Raw genomic sequence first — 14,847 nt, 5'->3', positions numbered from 1 at the left:
TAAGATGAACGCAACTTTTTATTTTCCAGTATTTTCAAAAAATGTCATTTTTCCAATGACTAGTTTTCCAAACTAGTTGGATGTAGTTTCTAAGATAAAATCTACAGAACTGATACACATGTATCTTCTTTAAATTTACAAAACTGAGAGAAAACAAAATACCAGTAGTAAAACTACTCCAAAAAACTCTCTTCAGACTACTCACAAAGTATTCCACAAGCTACAGGCACTTGCACAGACCTCTGTACACAATTATTAATAGAAAACATCCTGTTTGTATCAAGTATAATAAAGGGATTTATAACCGCTAACAGTCTTCTGGACTAATGTTATTATGTTTAAACTAATGTTTAAACACTGGATAATAAAATAACTAAAATTCTGACTGATTAGCTCACTAAATCTTCATAATGCCACTAATGTTTGGCTTATCAAGAAAAATAATTAATAACATAGATTATGTGCCCCAAAAGATCTTGGTTAACTCATTCTTTTTAGTCTTTGGGCCAAAGAGAGTATTTCCACTAGATGCAGAGTTCTTTAAATTATATGTCAACATTTTTAGAGAGTATCCTGTAACAGAAACTATGCTAGGAGCTTTAATGCACTTCACTTTTACCGCAACTGGCAAAAGAGGTTTCATTACATCCTTTCACCAATGAGAAAACTGAGCCTGGGAGATTCTGTGACTTTGCAAGGTCATGTTGCCAGGACTGCCACACACAGCTCTGGACGCTCTGGTACTTATTTACCTGTCTCTCACGCCTTGAAGTATCTTTTTGTACTTGGTTCTCTAACCACAGCCAAAATGAACTCTCCTCCAGTTCTCGAAGGGTTGACAACCACAGCTTACCTTGTTTTTGCATGTGAACTGGACTTCTATCGGAAAAACTGTTAGCCTCTCCTTGTCATTTTTAATGAATTCCTCCTTATTCTTTAGGTGACAGTCGGGTTAGCAAAAACTCTGATTACATATATGTAAAAAAGAGAGAAAAATTAAATCTACCTTCCTTTAAAATCTGTTCTAAAGCCACTTGCTCTGATCTCTAATGGGCAGTTCAGAAGAGCAATATATTCTGCCTCACTACTAATTTACTAATCCTTTGGGTTATGACAGAAATTATACTTATCCAGTAATTGTGTGATACCACCACTAGTAAAAATATACTAGTAGTAACTGCTGGATGTTACTAGGACTAGGAAAATAACCAAGAGTTAAATGAGAAAACAATGGTTCCTAAAGTCTGGAAATGAGTAAAATGAATTTTAATAGGTATTCAATAAACAAAGAATAATAAAATTATTTAAGTACGGACTGGGGAAATAGTAAAAACATTTTATGTAGGGACTCGAAAAAAGGGGGGTTTAAGTTTACGTCACTGCAGGCTCAATACGGAGTGACTACACAACTGTCAAAATAATGATGCAATGCTGATCTGCTTTAAAAGTTGGATTACTCAGGATAATGTAGTAATCCACTATTTCAACACAGACTATGCAGAGTGAAATATGAATCAGCTCTGAGAGGCCTATTTTATGAAGGATGACGACAAACAGGAAGCAGGCTCAAGGAAAGGTGACCAGGAATAATAAGTTTTTGGAAGACATCACAGCTAGAGAATCTGGGCATGTTCTGAGAAGACTTATAATAATCCTTTTCCCCAAATATTTTCAGTAATATCACAAAGGAGCAATTAGATTTACTCTGCATGATTTCAATGGGAGGATGACAGACAACTGGAGGAAGTTACAGAAGAGCAGATTTTGTTTCAATATAAAGAAATATAAATATAATTCTCCTAGTTATGTATTATACATTATTCTCATTATAATAAAAAAGACTAAACCACTTTAAGAGATAGAATACTGTCACTGAAATATTCAAGCAAAAGATTCATGACCACATTAAAGGTAATCTTAAGAAAGATTTTCTGGAGCACAAAAGCAGCTATATAAGATTTAGTCATTCTTCCACCCAATAACTATTTGTTGAGAGCCCTTTATGGGCCACACACCACTCTCAGTTCTTCAGACATGTCCTTTCTCTCGCAGAATTTACATTCTAGGGGTGGGATACATACAATAAACAAGCAGACACAAAAACAAGATAATTTCACAAGGTGATTAAGTATTATGAAGAAAATAAAACAAGAGATGACATCAGTGGAGACTCAGGGTGGATGGTGGGAGGAGGAAGGGACATAACCTGAATAATCAGGAAAGACTTATTGAGGAGGTAACTTTAATATACAAACAACAAGAAAGAATCAGCCATGAAATAACTAAGATCGTAATGATTCAAGCAAAGGATGAGCTATACAAAGACTGAAGCAGTAACAGGCTCAGCACTCAAAGGCTGCAGCCCAGCAAAAGTGGGAGACAGGTAGATAATACCTCCCCATCAAGTCAGAGTAAGCAGCCAGAATGTATTCTAAGGACAAGCAGTGGAAGGCTGTTTTGTGTTTTGAGTGTTTTAGGTAGGGAAACACAAGTTGTGACTTGCATTTTTATAAAATCTCCTTGGGTAAACACTGGGAACAGATTTTAGGGTGGCATATGGAGAAGCAGAAAAACTAGTTAGGAAGATATTGCATTGTTCAGACTAAGGATCACAGTGGCTTGGGATGCAGCAGTAGAAATGAACAGAATGGGCAGATTTGGGATAGATTCTGAAAAAAGTCTACCAGAACTGCAGATCATTGGATCTGAAAGATTATGAAAAAAGAAAAATTCATTTAATCCTTACAATTTTGCAAGATCAGGAGAGGTGGTGATAAACTAGGGCTTCCCAGGTGGCGCCAGTGGTGAAACACCCACCTGCCAGTGCAGGAGAGACCCAGGCTCCATCCCCAGGTCAGGAAGTTCCCCTGGAGAAGACATAAAGACTACCCACCCCAGTATTCTTGGGCTTCCCTGGTGGCTCAGATCGTAAAGAATCCACCTGCAATGCTGGAGACCTGGGTTCGATCTCCGGTTTGGGAAGATCCCCTGGAGGACAGCATGGCAACCCACTCCAGTATTCTTGCCTGGAGAACTCCATGCACAGAGGAGCCTGGCTACAGTCCACAGGGTTGCAAAGAACTGGACACGACTGAAGCGATTTAGCACCCATGAGAATCTAAGAAACTGAGGTACAAAGAGGTTAGATAACTCCTCATGATCTTAGAGCAGAGATTCAAACCAAAGAAATTAAAATCAATACATGAATGGCCTCTCTAAATTAGTATAGCGGTGAAGAACAATCGATGACATTGACTTGAGCACTGGATAAATGGCACTACCCTGAAAAGACTGGGGAAGCAGATTTGGAGGAGAGATGAGAGAATGTAAATCCAGATTTCTTTTTCAGCCATGTTGAGATCAGTTCAGTTCAGTTCAGTTGCTCAGTCATGTCCGACTCTGCGACCCCATGAATCGCAGCACGCCAGGCCTCCCTGTCCATCACCATCTCTCAGAGTTCACTCAAACTCACGTCCATCAAGTCAGTGATGACATCCAGCCATCTCATTCTCTGTCGTCCCCTTTTCCTCCTGCCCCCAATCCCTTCCAGTATCAGAGTCTTTTCCAACAAGTCAACTCTTTGCATGAGGTGGCCAAAGTACTGGAGTTTCAGCTTTAGCATCATTCCTTCCGATACCTATATCTAAATGGAGATATCAAAGTGGTGGCTGAATATATTAGTTTCCAATTCTGTACAGAAGTCAGAACTTGGGAGGAACACGGGATCAAACATGTGACAGCTGATGATATTAATGCTCTACAACAGAAAAGATTAGCAATCTAGACAAGGCTCTGAGGAATTGGAAGGGAGATGATCCAGCAATGGCAAATCTAGGAAGCAGTCAGAGAAATAGGAGGCAAGCAGAATTATCACAGAAGCCAATGGAGTGGGTACTCTACCAAGTGTTGCTGAGAGATCGAGAAAGTGGTGAGAGAAAAGTGAATGCTGGATCTGACAAAGTGGTGATCAGTAAACTTGAGAAAAGTAGTTATTGTGAAATGGTGAAGATAGGAGTGAATACAGGAAAAGTATGCAGATAAAAGCAGCAAGAGCATCTGTGGACAATTTTTTTGTGGAAATTTTACAAAGAAGGGAAACAGAAAGGAGACAGTAGCTAGAGGAGGACAGGGTAACAAGTATGTTTTTCCCAAGAAGGGAAACCCCAACTAACAAATGTTTGCACGTTCATGGCAACTATCCGGCACATGACTTCTAATTCTCTTTCCAACACTAAGCAACTAAACTAAATACAATAATAAAGTAAATTTCTTTTCCTTCAACCTCTTATTGGGCTTCCTTGGGGGTTCAGCTGGTAAACAATCTGCCTGCAATGCAGGAAACCTGGGTTCGATCCCTGGGTTTGGAAGATCCCCTGGAGAAGGGAAAGGCTACTCACTCCAGTATTCTGGCCTGGAGAATTCCATAGACTGTATAATCCATGGGGTTGCAAAGAGTCAGATACAACTGAATGACTTTCACTTTCTTTCACTTTTGGCCTCTTCAATAAAATCCACAATTAGGAATATTTCTAGGAAATTGTCCTATCAGAAATCAATGGGTCTAAAACACAACAATATTCAAAATTATAAACTGTGGCCATGTAATACTCAAATCACAAAACATAATCAAGATAAAAATCTAGTGTGATCAAAAAAATAAATGCTATGATTGCCCATAGCACAGAATTGTCTTTGTAAAAAATGTTATAATTCCTAACGTTTAATTACTTGTAACTTTACACTGGCCTCAAGCTATCAGTTCTGTAAATGCATATATAAACAGAATAGAGCTTACGTTTTTTAAATGATTTTCTTTCTGTCATTGAACTGATTTTATTCTAGGTAAGTTCTACCTTGAGTAAGACAAAATATCCTGAGAAGAGATTGACAGCACAGTAAGCAATAAAAGAAATTACTACTTACCACACCTACCAAGACATGTGGTTACCAATTAATGTGCAACAGTTAATAATGATCTTCATATAGTTGACATGTGTTAATCATTCCTATACAAACTAGTCAACATTAAACAGTGTCTGCTGACACTGAGTACAATGCAACCACCAAATGGTAACAGAGTGAAACCAAGGTAAGTAAAAGGCTAGGGTTCCATTAAACTGAGGAAATAAGAAAAGGTGGGGATGGATATGGTTGTTGGGATTAATCTGTGACTGTGAGCTAATTCAATTTCTATTCATTTTTAGATTCTCAGTTCTGCCACTAACACAAAGAGAATAAAGAAACAACTACAAAAATTTTGGTTAAAACTAATCAATTTTTAGATACTTATCCATTCTCCCACTAAATGTGCATTACTTCTTTAAATAATAAATTTAAAACAAACGTAATCACACCAAAGCATGCCAGAAATTGTACTATCATATACTAATAATATCTTTCTCTGTTTATGTCACTCAGAATGGCCTCCTGTCACCATTCAGGGAAAATGTTTTCCCTGATGGTCTTCATCACAGTACCATTAATTTTCTCCACTGCACTTATAACAATCGCTGTTTTCTTTCTTTTTTCTTTTTAATTACTTGTTTATTGTCTGTCTTCCCAAAGGACTGAAAAGCAGAAAACCATAAATGTTTTCATCACCAAATATAACCAGCTCCTGCTCAGATACCTGGTATTCCAAAAGGTGTCCCCCAAATATTATTTAATTGATGTGAATAAGTGAATGGGTTTCATAGTCTACCAAGATCTAAGTTTCCAATTATAAAAGCTTCCATCTTATTAAGGTAACAATATTGTCTAAAAATGATTGTTTTTAAGTCTGTTGATAGTTAATAGTGAGCCAGCTTTACAATACCAGAATAAACAGTTCTTAGGATATACTATCCTTTTTATATATTGCTGCATTCTCTTTGCAAATATTTGGTAGAGGATTTCTACATCCATGCTCATGAGGGATATTAGTCTGCAGTTTTTCTTATTATAGCTTGCCTGGGAATGCTGGCCACAAAATGAGTTGGGAAGTGGCCCCCCTCTTCTATGTTTTTGTAGGACTGGTATTATTTCTTCCTTAAACGATAATCTCAAAAGACACAGAAAAGCCATTTGAGAAAATTCAACATTGATCCATGATAAAAAATCTCAGCAAACTCAGAACAGAAGGGAAATTCCTTAACATGATAAAAAAAATATCTACTAAACCCCTACAACTAACATACCTAAAGACAAAAGATCAAATGCTTTTGCTCTAAGATCCTGAACAAGACAAGGGTGTCCTCTCTCTCTCCATTCTACTCAATTTTGTACTGAAGGTCCTAAACAGTGCAATAAGAATGAATAAAAGGCATTCAGACTGAAAAGGGAAAAATAAAACAGTCTAATCACAAAGAATATGACTGTCTATTTAGAAAATCCCAAAGCATCTACCAAAAACAGCCACTAAAGTAAGTGAATTTAGCACAGCAGTAGGCTACAAAGTGAATATGCAAAAATAAATTCTATTTCTCTATACAGCAATAGACAACCGGAAAATAAAATTTTAAAACAGTATCATTTACAGTAGTGTCAAAAAGTCATTAAATACTTAGGTATAAACAAACAAAAAGTGCAAGACCAACATGCTAAAACAACAGACTACTTTTGAAAGAAATCAAAGACCCAAACAAATGATGCGATGCACTATCTTCATGAAATGCAAGACTCGATACTGTTAAGATGTTAATTTTCTCCAAAATGTACCTACAGACTTACACATTCACCATCAAAATCACAGCAGAATTTTTTGTATAAATTTCTTAATTTACACAAATCTTTCCATCAGCTTTTCAGCTGATTCTAAAATTTATATTGAAAGACAAAGAAGCTAAAACATCCTAAACAATTTTGAAAAGGAGTGAAGTTTGAGAATTCATACTATGTATTTTTAAGACTTACTATAAAACTACAATAATGCAAACAGACACATAGATCAATAGAACAGAACAGGGCCCAGATATATGGCAAATTTATTTTTCACTAAAGCTACAGAAAAATTGAGGGATTAGGTCTGAAAGAAATATGCTTCTTTCCTATGGCACTAAATCAGAAGTTGGAAATACTAACTTCTTTGGCCTCAAGATTTTTCTTAACAAAAGCATCAAAATGTTGTAGGGGGGAAATGAACAACAAACGCCAAAGCGGGTAAAACAAAAGAAAATTAACACTGATTGGAAACGCCACCTTAATAATAACAAAAGATATATGCTGTGTTCCAAGCTTTGTACATTTCTAGATTAGTAAATAAACAAAAGTTGAGGGACGAATGATCATTTCAAAAATGCAAAATAAAGCTGAATTAAAAAATAAAGGGTTTGTTGACCACCCTAAGATAAAGCATTCTATCTGCTTTCTTTATATAAGGAATTTTCTACAACCTTTCAAAACCAAAAACTAACAAAGTACCAAAAATAATGAATCATTATTCCTTGGTGATGAATAGGAAAGTTAAGGAGGTGGAAAACTGTAGCATATGATAAAATAAGGAAGCAGTTAAAAGTAAACCTGCCGTTGAGAATGAAAAAGAGGATAAGACAAAATACACCTAAGCAAATAAAAAGTTTATACCTGGTAGTACTTATTGTCCTTTTAATCGAGTGCCTGGGAGAGGTTCACTCTTCCCTCCCCATCCAACACCCAAACGAATTTAAAGAGTTGAAGGTGGCAAAGGATGACGTGGGAACTGAGCTTTCCTATGGCATAAAAAATTGAATTCCACTTTTAAGGAACTGGAAGAGAAAGGGGGTGTGGTAGGAAAGAGAAGTTGACTTGATGGGGCAGGAGATGACTGATGGTTTCACGGCGCAGGTGGCACAGGAAATTACAAGGACTGGGTGGGCGAGTTTACAAAGCTTAGAGCCAGGTACTGTAGGGAAATTAGTCACCTGGAAGGTATAGGGGTGGGACAATTATGGATTCGGCACTAGCAGGAGGCAAGACTTAGAGGGAAGAGAAATAGGAATATACGGTGAATGTCCCTCAAACCTCTGACCCCGAAATCCCAGGAAACGTGATGACGGGAAATAGGACCAGAGACAGCTGGGAGCATCTTTCCAGGAACCAGGTGGGATGGAGGCGGCCATAAAAAAAAAAAAAAAAAAAAAGCACGCCTAAAGCTGAGCAAGAGGGACCCGCACGAAGTTAAATCCCAGACTCCAAGGGAGTGCGGGGCTGTAGGCAGCCAGTGGGGGCTCCCAGGTCCCAAGCGTCAAGACACCTCACTCACCTGGTTGGTGACCTGAAAACGAAACAGAGAACACGATTTAGCGACAAACTGCCAGGGACGAGCTGCAACAGCCCGGTTCCCCCCGCCCCTGCCCGCGGCCTTAGGCCGAGACTGGAGGCGCGCTCACCTCGGGATTGGCCTCCAGCGGCAGCCAGCGTTGACCCTCCATGGCCGCTCCGCCCGGCCCCTCTCCAGCTCTGACAGCCGCCGCCGTCGCCGCCGCCGCTTCCGCCCCCGCGGCCCTGACCTGGCACTGTCCAACCTGCGCCCCCCGGGAGGGGTGTCCGAAGACTAAGAAAAGTTTAATGACACACTAGGTTATTTCTCGCTCCACATAGCACCATAATTCAAGGCTTAAACTTTAAGTTAAGATACGTTGAGAGATTAAAAAACAGGAGCCAGCTTTCTATTGCAGAAGGGAAAATAATCTTAGCTCGCTCCACAGCTCGCTCCCCTCACGCTTGGACTCTTCCGAGCCCAAGGGTCCGCTCGCGTGCCACGCATGCGCGAAGCGCGAGTCTAGGACCGCGTGCTTGCCGGCTCCCTCCCATTCCTGCAGAGTCAGCCCGAGGCGCTAGGGGGCGTGCCGCTGAGTCTTATTCATCGAGGAAGGAACCGGGCACTGCCCACCAGGAGGCCCCACAGCCAGAGAGTGACGGAGTCATGCCAAGAAGCTCCATTACCACGGTACAGAATTGATGTCTTGGCCTTGCCTGCTGTTACAGAGTGGGGGATATTTGTATGTACCTATACAGTTCCTTTTGACAAAAAAATGTCAAGTACCTATTATGAATCAGACGCCGTAACTAAGTGTTGGATACAATAAGCTGAGATTACCATAGTGTGAAAGAAGTAGGCAAAAGAACGAAGAATCACAGTACATGTGATACGTGTGTGATAATGTTAGCATGAGGTGGGTGAAACTACAGAAAAAGACAGCTAAAGGGGGAAGGGATTGTCCAGAAGGCTTCCTGGAGGAAGTGGACAGCTAGACTGAGCCCTTAAAAAAGTAGATGTTAGCCATTCAGAGAGGAGGGTGCTCTGAAGAAGGGAGAGTGTGCACGGTGACTACAGAGCCTGCAAGACTGAAGGGCAGTGGTTAGAAGTGATGCTGGAGAGATAGGCAGGGACTTCCCTGATGGCTTCGATGGTAAAGAATCCACCTGCAATGCAGAAGACCAGGGTTGGGTCCCTAGGTCTAGAAGATCCCTGGGGAAGGAAATGGCAACCCACTCCAGTATTCTTGCCTGGAGAATTCCATGGACAGAGGAGCTTGGCAGGCTACAGTCCACGGAGTCACAAAAGAGTGGGACAGGGCTAAGTGACTAACACGTTCACTTTCAGCTGGTCCAAACATCAGGGCTTCATCCTGAAAACAAGGGGGAACCTCTGAAGGATTTTAAGAAGGATTTTCATCTCTCTTTTCAGGCTTTTAGTTCTGTAAGGCCTGAAGTATTGTCTTTTTTTTTTTTTATTCTTCACATTGTTTTCCCCAAAGCCTAACCCAATGCCTGATACAGTAGATGCCGAATAAATATTTGAGGAATGAATGGAATAATCAGATATGCAGAAACACTATTTTCAGTAATGTGGGAAATTTCAGTTCAGTTCAGTTCACTCGCTCAGTTGTGTCCGACTCTTTGCAACCCCATGAATCGCAGCACACCTCGCGGCCTCCCTGTCCATCACCAACTCCCGGAGTTCACTCAGACTCATGTCCATTGAGTCGGTGATGCCATCCAGCCATCTCATCCTCTGTCGTCCCCTTCTCCTCCTGCCCTCAATCCCTCCCAGCATCAGAGTCTTTTCCAATGAGTCAACTCTTCGAATGAGGTGGCCAAAGTACTGGAGTTTCAGCTTTAGCATCATTCTTTCCAAAGAACACCCAGGACTTATCTCCTTGAGAAAGGACTGGCTGGATCTCTTTGCAGTCCAAAGGACTCTCAATAGTCTTCTCCAACACCACAGTTCAAAAGCATCAATTCTTCAGGGCTCAGCTTTCTTCACAGTCCAACTCTCACATCCATACATGACCACTAGAAAAACCATAGCCTTGACTAGACAGATCTTTGTTAGCAAAGTAATGTCTCTGCTTTTGAATATGCTATCTAGGTTGGTCATAACTTTCCTTCCAAGGAGTAAGCGTCTTTTAATTTCATGGCTGCAATCACCGTCTGCAGTGATTTTGGAGCCCCAAAAAATAAAGTCTGACACTATTTCCACTGGTTCCCCAGCTATTTTCCATGAAGTGATGGGACTAGATGCCATGATCTTCATTTTCTGAATGTTGAGCTTTAAGCCAACTTTTTCACTCTCCTCTCATTTTCATCAAGAGGCTTTTGAGTTCCTTTTCACTTTCTGCCATAAGGGTGGTGTCATCTGCATATCTGAGGTTATTGATATTTCTCCCAGCAATCTTGATTCCAGCTTGTGCTTCTTCCAGCCCAGCGTTTCTCATGATGTACTCTGCATAGAAGTTAAATAAGCAGGGTGGGAAATTTGCCAGAGTAAAATGATGAGAGACTTAACTAAGGCAGTAGCCATGGAGATAGAGGGGCAGACACAGATTAAAGAAATTCTCTTGGAAGGGGGTATCCTTCTGTTGAGCCGTGGTTGTCATTGATGACACCAGAGATCTGACCTGGGATAGAGTGTATTACTGCTGCACCCAAGAGATGGAAAGCAGGAAGATGAGCAGTTAGGGAGTGGGGAAAAGATTATCACATTGAGTTTGCCTTGCTTGGGGAACTTCCAGCTCTCCCACTTATGTTCTTCTGGCCACCATTCTTCAACTTCCAAGAGTTTCCAAGAGTCCCCATTCTCCTTATCTATCTGAGAGACTGTTACTATATACTCCCAGCTGTGAGTTGTTAAATCTGTGATGCCTAGCTCATGGTGAGCAGCCACAGTTGCATCATCACTTCAGTTGCACAGCCAGGCTCTTAGTGGCATGCCAGGGGCTGTTTTTCAAATGACTTGCTGTCAGGGGAATGATGTTGCTCCGAAATCGTGAGGTCCTGCACTCTGACTCTCCTTTTATGGCTTGCCTAGGACTCCCAGCAGCATGGACCTCTCTAGTGCCATTGGATCTGCTGAGACATAGGGTCAAACAGAAGGCAGCTTGCATTCCAGCATGGCCTTGCTCCAGAGCATTGTCTTGCTCAGGGACCTATTCCAACTGGCAGCCAGCCATATCACCCGTAACTGTGTTACACCTGTATTCCCAAATTAGGCATTTGCTGCCTCCAAAAGCTAGAAACCCACCAAGTGCTCCATTTTTGCCTGTTAAGAGAAATTGCAGCGTGCAATAGCCAGTCCTTCACCATGGAGAGGTTGTCCTCTTATGCCCTAGGCCTTTGGACCCATAAAAACTTCATGTAATAGCCTCTGAAGTTTGTAGGGTTTAACTCCCAGCCTCTGGCATGCATGCATGTATTCATAAGGCCAATACTTTTTAAACTTGAATGTGCGTACAAATACCTGGGGAATATGAAATGCAAACTTTGATTCAGTAAGTGTAAGATGGGGCCCATGATGCATTATTGGGCCCCATGTTTGGGTTTTTTTTTTTTTTTAATGGAAGTAGACTTGATTTACAATGTTGTGTTCTGTTCTGGTGTACAGCAAAGTCATTCAGTTATACATATATGTAAGGCCCCCATTTTTAAATTCTTCCTTTATCTATATCCTTTGCTATATAACATCGAAGTGTTTTCCATTAGAGCAAAGTAGTGTCAATTCTCATTATTCATAGAATCTGTGTTTTGGTTTATCTATTTGTCTACATGTATTTGTAACCACCAAATCGCTACGCATGTCACTTTCAAGGTCATTTACAGACATGCCTGGAGTAGCAAAAATATTGAGTTCCCAGCTGAGGTCAAGCAAGTCTGTGCTCTGCCATCTTCTTTGAAGTCTTGTATTGGAAATGTATGCTTTCTGCAGTCTATTTCATGCCATATATATGTATATTTGCAATGCTGTGCTTTTTGTTGATGATTTGACTGTATAGAATGGCCCCAAGCATTGTGCTCATGTGCTGTTTTGTATTCCCACACACAGGAAGACTGTGACATGCCTTGTAGAGAAAATACATATATTAGGTAAGTTCCTTCAGGCATGAGTTATAGTGTTGTTAGCCCTGGGATCAGTGTTAATGAATCAATAATATAGATTAAATGTGGTGACTTTAAACAAAAATATACATAAAAATGTATCGATCGGTTGATTAAAATGTGACCAGAGGCTCGCAAGAACTTAACCTGTTCCCGTGAGGAGCAATGGTTCGGCATTTACTAACTCAGTGTTCGTGGTTGCTTTATAATGAGAATCAACTGTATATCTCCCTACTTCTTGACTTTGAGTTCAGCCATGTGATCTGTTACAGTCAATGGAGAAGAAATAATGGTATTCCAGTTCCAAGTCCAGGCCTAAATAAGCTTCTGCTTGCTGTTTGTACTTGTATCATCACCTGGAGCAGAATGAGCTTGGGCCAGCCTGCTGGTTCCAGGAAGAGAGTAATAGACATTTGGAACACAGCAGAAGCACTTCAGCTGAGCCCAGCCTCCATTGGCCAACCCACTGCTAACCCTCAAGACATGTAAGCTAAATAAATGTTTGCTTGTAATATGACATTGGGAATTTGTGGTGGTGGTGGTGGTAGCAGGGTTTATACAACAACACCTAATTGCTAGATCTGCCCCAAATTTTCATACTCAAATTCAGAGGAGTAACCAGGTGTCAGTTGATACAGCTGCCCCAAATTCAAATAACCAAATAAAAACATGTAGTTGTTACCTCCAAAAATGTTATTTCCTACACGACTAAACTCATAGTCTCATTTTTTCCAGCAACTATTACAAATTCGGCAGCTTCTATTCAAACACATCAGGAAGTTTTTGACAAATTGATGTTTGATGTCTTAATAAAAGTATTTGAGACCCTGCTAAGCTGCTAAGTCACTTCAGTCGTGTCTGACTCTGTGCCACCCCATAGACGGCAGCCCACCAGGCTCCCCCATCCCTGGGATTCTCCAGGCAAGAACACTGGAGTGGGTTGCCATTTCCTTCTCCAATCCATGAAAGTGAAAAAAACTGCTCTTATTTTTATCAAGTTCTTTCTTGTATTCTGAGGGATCTGGCAGCTTCTCCAACCTTGAACTGAAATAAGCAACCTTTTTGTTTTTGTTTTTTAATTATTTTTTTAGTTGCAGTGTGTGGGATCTAGTTCCCTGACAAGAGATCGAACCCAGGGACCCTGCATTGGGAGCAAGGACCACCAGGGAAGTTCCCAACCTTTTTGTTTTATTTACTTAAGTCTACTCACGTTTTTGGAAATTGTAATTCAGTTGATTTGTAAGAAGACGTGGAATTTTGGTCCTTCTTCCAATAACCCATATTTGCCTTACTGGTATAAGTTTACAACCAACCCACTATTCTCTTTCCTGCCTGGTTCCATTCCTGGTAGCTTTCTGTTATGCCAAATCACAGCATAATCTTTTAAAAGACATTCACATGGCATTTGAACATAGTGTGTACACAGCCAACAATTCCCATAATTCAGTAGAAGTGTTGAACGGCTATAACCACGTTCACGCACACACCTACAAAAACAGCTGAGTCACACCTGCCGCCTGACTATCTGCCATTGTAAGGAGCCATCTGATGCAACGTGCAGTATGATTTCTGAGGAGTCAAATGAGAAAAAATATGCAGCTAACAATTGATGAAATCCAGGATTTCAACATCTGACTTAATCAAATAAGGTTGGCAAAGCAGTCATAACTAGTCCAGGGAATCTTCCAAGACAAGGCTCCACCCGTCTTTCCCTGTAGCTATTGGAGAGGGTGTTTCTCTGCACACCTGTAACTTATTCATGGCACACCACTATGATTACTGTCTTATATTATTTATCCCAGTAGGAATGTGTCCAGCTTTCTTTATGTGTAGAGACCGTGTCATCTGCCTTTAGCCTGTGTTTCATTGCCAAGCAACCATCCTAAAACATAGCCTTTTTGCAATACTTAAGAACATATCATAACCTAATATAATTTGGCCTCATTTGTCGGCAGTATGGATAAAAAAGTGTACCCCCAATAAGAAATCATGACTAGCATAATATTATCATGTTTCTATAAGCCAGGCATTTAATCTATCAGGTCTCCTTTTAAAAATGAGACTCTGTAAGGGCTGATGCTGAAGCCGAAACTCCAATACTTTGGCCACTTGATGTGAAGAACTAACTCATTTGAAAAGACCCCGATGCTGGGAAAGACCGAAGGCGGGAGAAGGGGACGACAGAGGATGAGATGGTTGGATGGCATCACCGACTTAATGGACATGAGTCTGAGTAAACTCCGGGAGCTGGTGATGGACAGGAATGACTGGCGTGCTGCAGTCCATGGGGTCGCAAACAGTCGGACACGACTGAGAGACTGAACTGAGTTCATTGATTTCTAACCAGTCTGCGCCGCCACAAGTTGCGCTTGCGCAGAGGGCGCTGTGGGGGCGGCAGACAGGATGAGTCCATGTCTATGGAATAGGTAGGGGGTGGCGGCATCCTAAAGATAGTCGCTCTTTCCCTGCACAGGTTATATGCCAAATATTAAAACCTTTTCCTTTACAGTATTT

The 14,847-nt window shown here is 40.8% G+C and overlaps 2 protein-coding genes across 11 annotated transcripts in view; one reads left to right on the top strand and one right to left on the bottom strand.

The window, feature by feature from the left end:
• Positions 1-8,417, bottom strand: part of UCHL3 (ubiquitin C-terminal hydrolase L3) — a 49,189-nt gene extending 40,772 nt beyond the window's left edge. For 3 of the 10 annotated variants that reach the window (XM_086329977.1, XM_086329981.1, XM_086329986.1), the window contains exons 1-2: positions 8,346-8,417; positions 8,219-8,230 (exon numbers count right to left, since the gene is read on the bottom strand). In XM_086329977.1, the coding sequence (XP_086186103.1) occupies positions 8,219-8,230; positions 8,346-8,387 (54 nt within the window). In that variant the 5' untranslated portion in view covers positions 8,388-8,417. Of the gene's footprint in view, positions 1-853; positions 967-7,560; positions 7,722-8,218; positions 8,231-8,345 lie in introns of those variants that run through there. The other 7 variants (XM_086329978.1, XM_086329982.1, XM_086329987.1 and 4 more) reach the window with 4 other exon arrangements.
• LOC147361755 (uncharacterized) lies at positions 8,386-14,693 on the top strand. The gene is made up of 5 exons (XM_086328414.1): positions 8,386-8,498; positions 8,614-8,905; positions 12,281-12,321; positions 12,606-12,818; positions 13,425-14,693. Exons 1-5 carry the CDS (start codon positions 8,386-8,388, stop codon positions 13,450-13,452), a joined length of 687 nt encoding a protein of 228 aa, XP_086184540.1. The 3' UTR covers positions 13,453-14,693.
• Positions 14,694-14,847: the final 154 nt, after the last annotated feature.

The sequence above is a fragment of the Bos grunniens genome, chromosome 12, assembly GCF_055505025.1.
Source record: "Bos grunniens cultivar Pamir isolate PY7600 chromosome 12, Bosgru_T2T1.0, whole genome shotgun sequence".
In the NCBI taxonomy this organism is placed as follows: Eukaryota; Metazoa; Chordata; class Mammalia; order Artiodactyla; family Bovidae; genus Bos; species Bos grunniens.
This window is presented reverse-complemented; position numbering and strand designations above follow the sequence as displayed.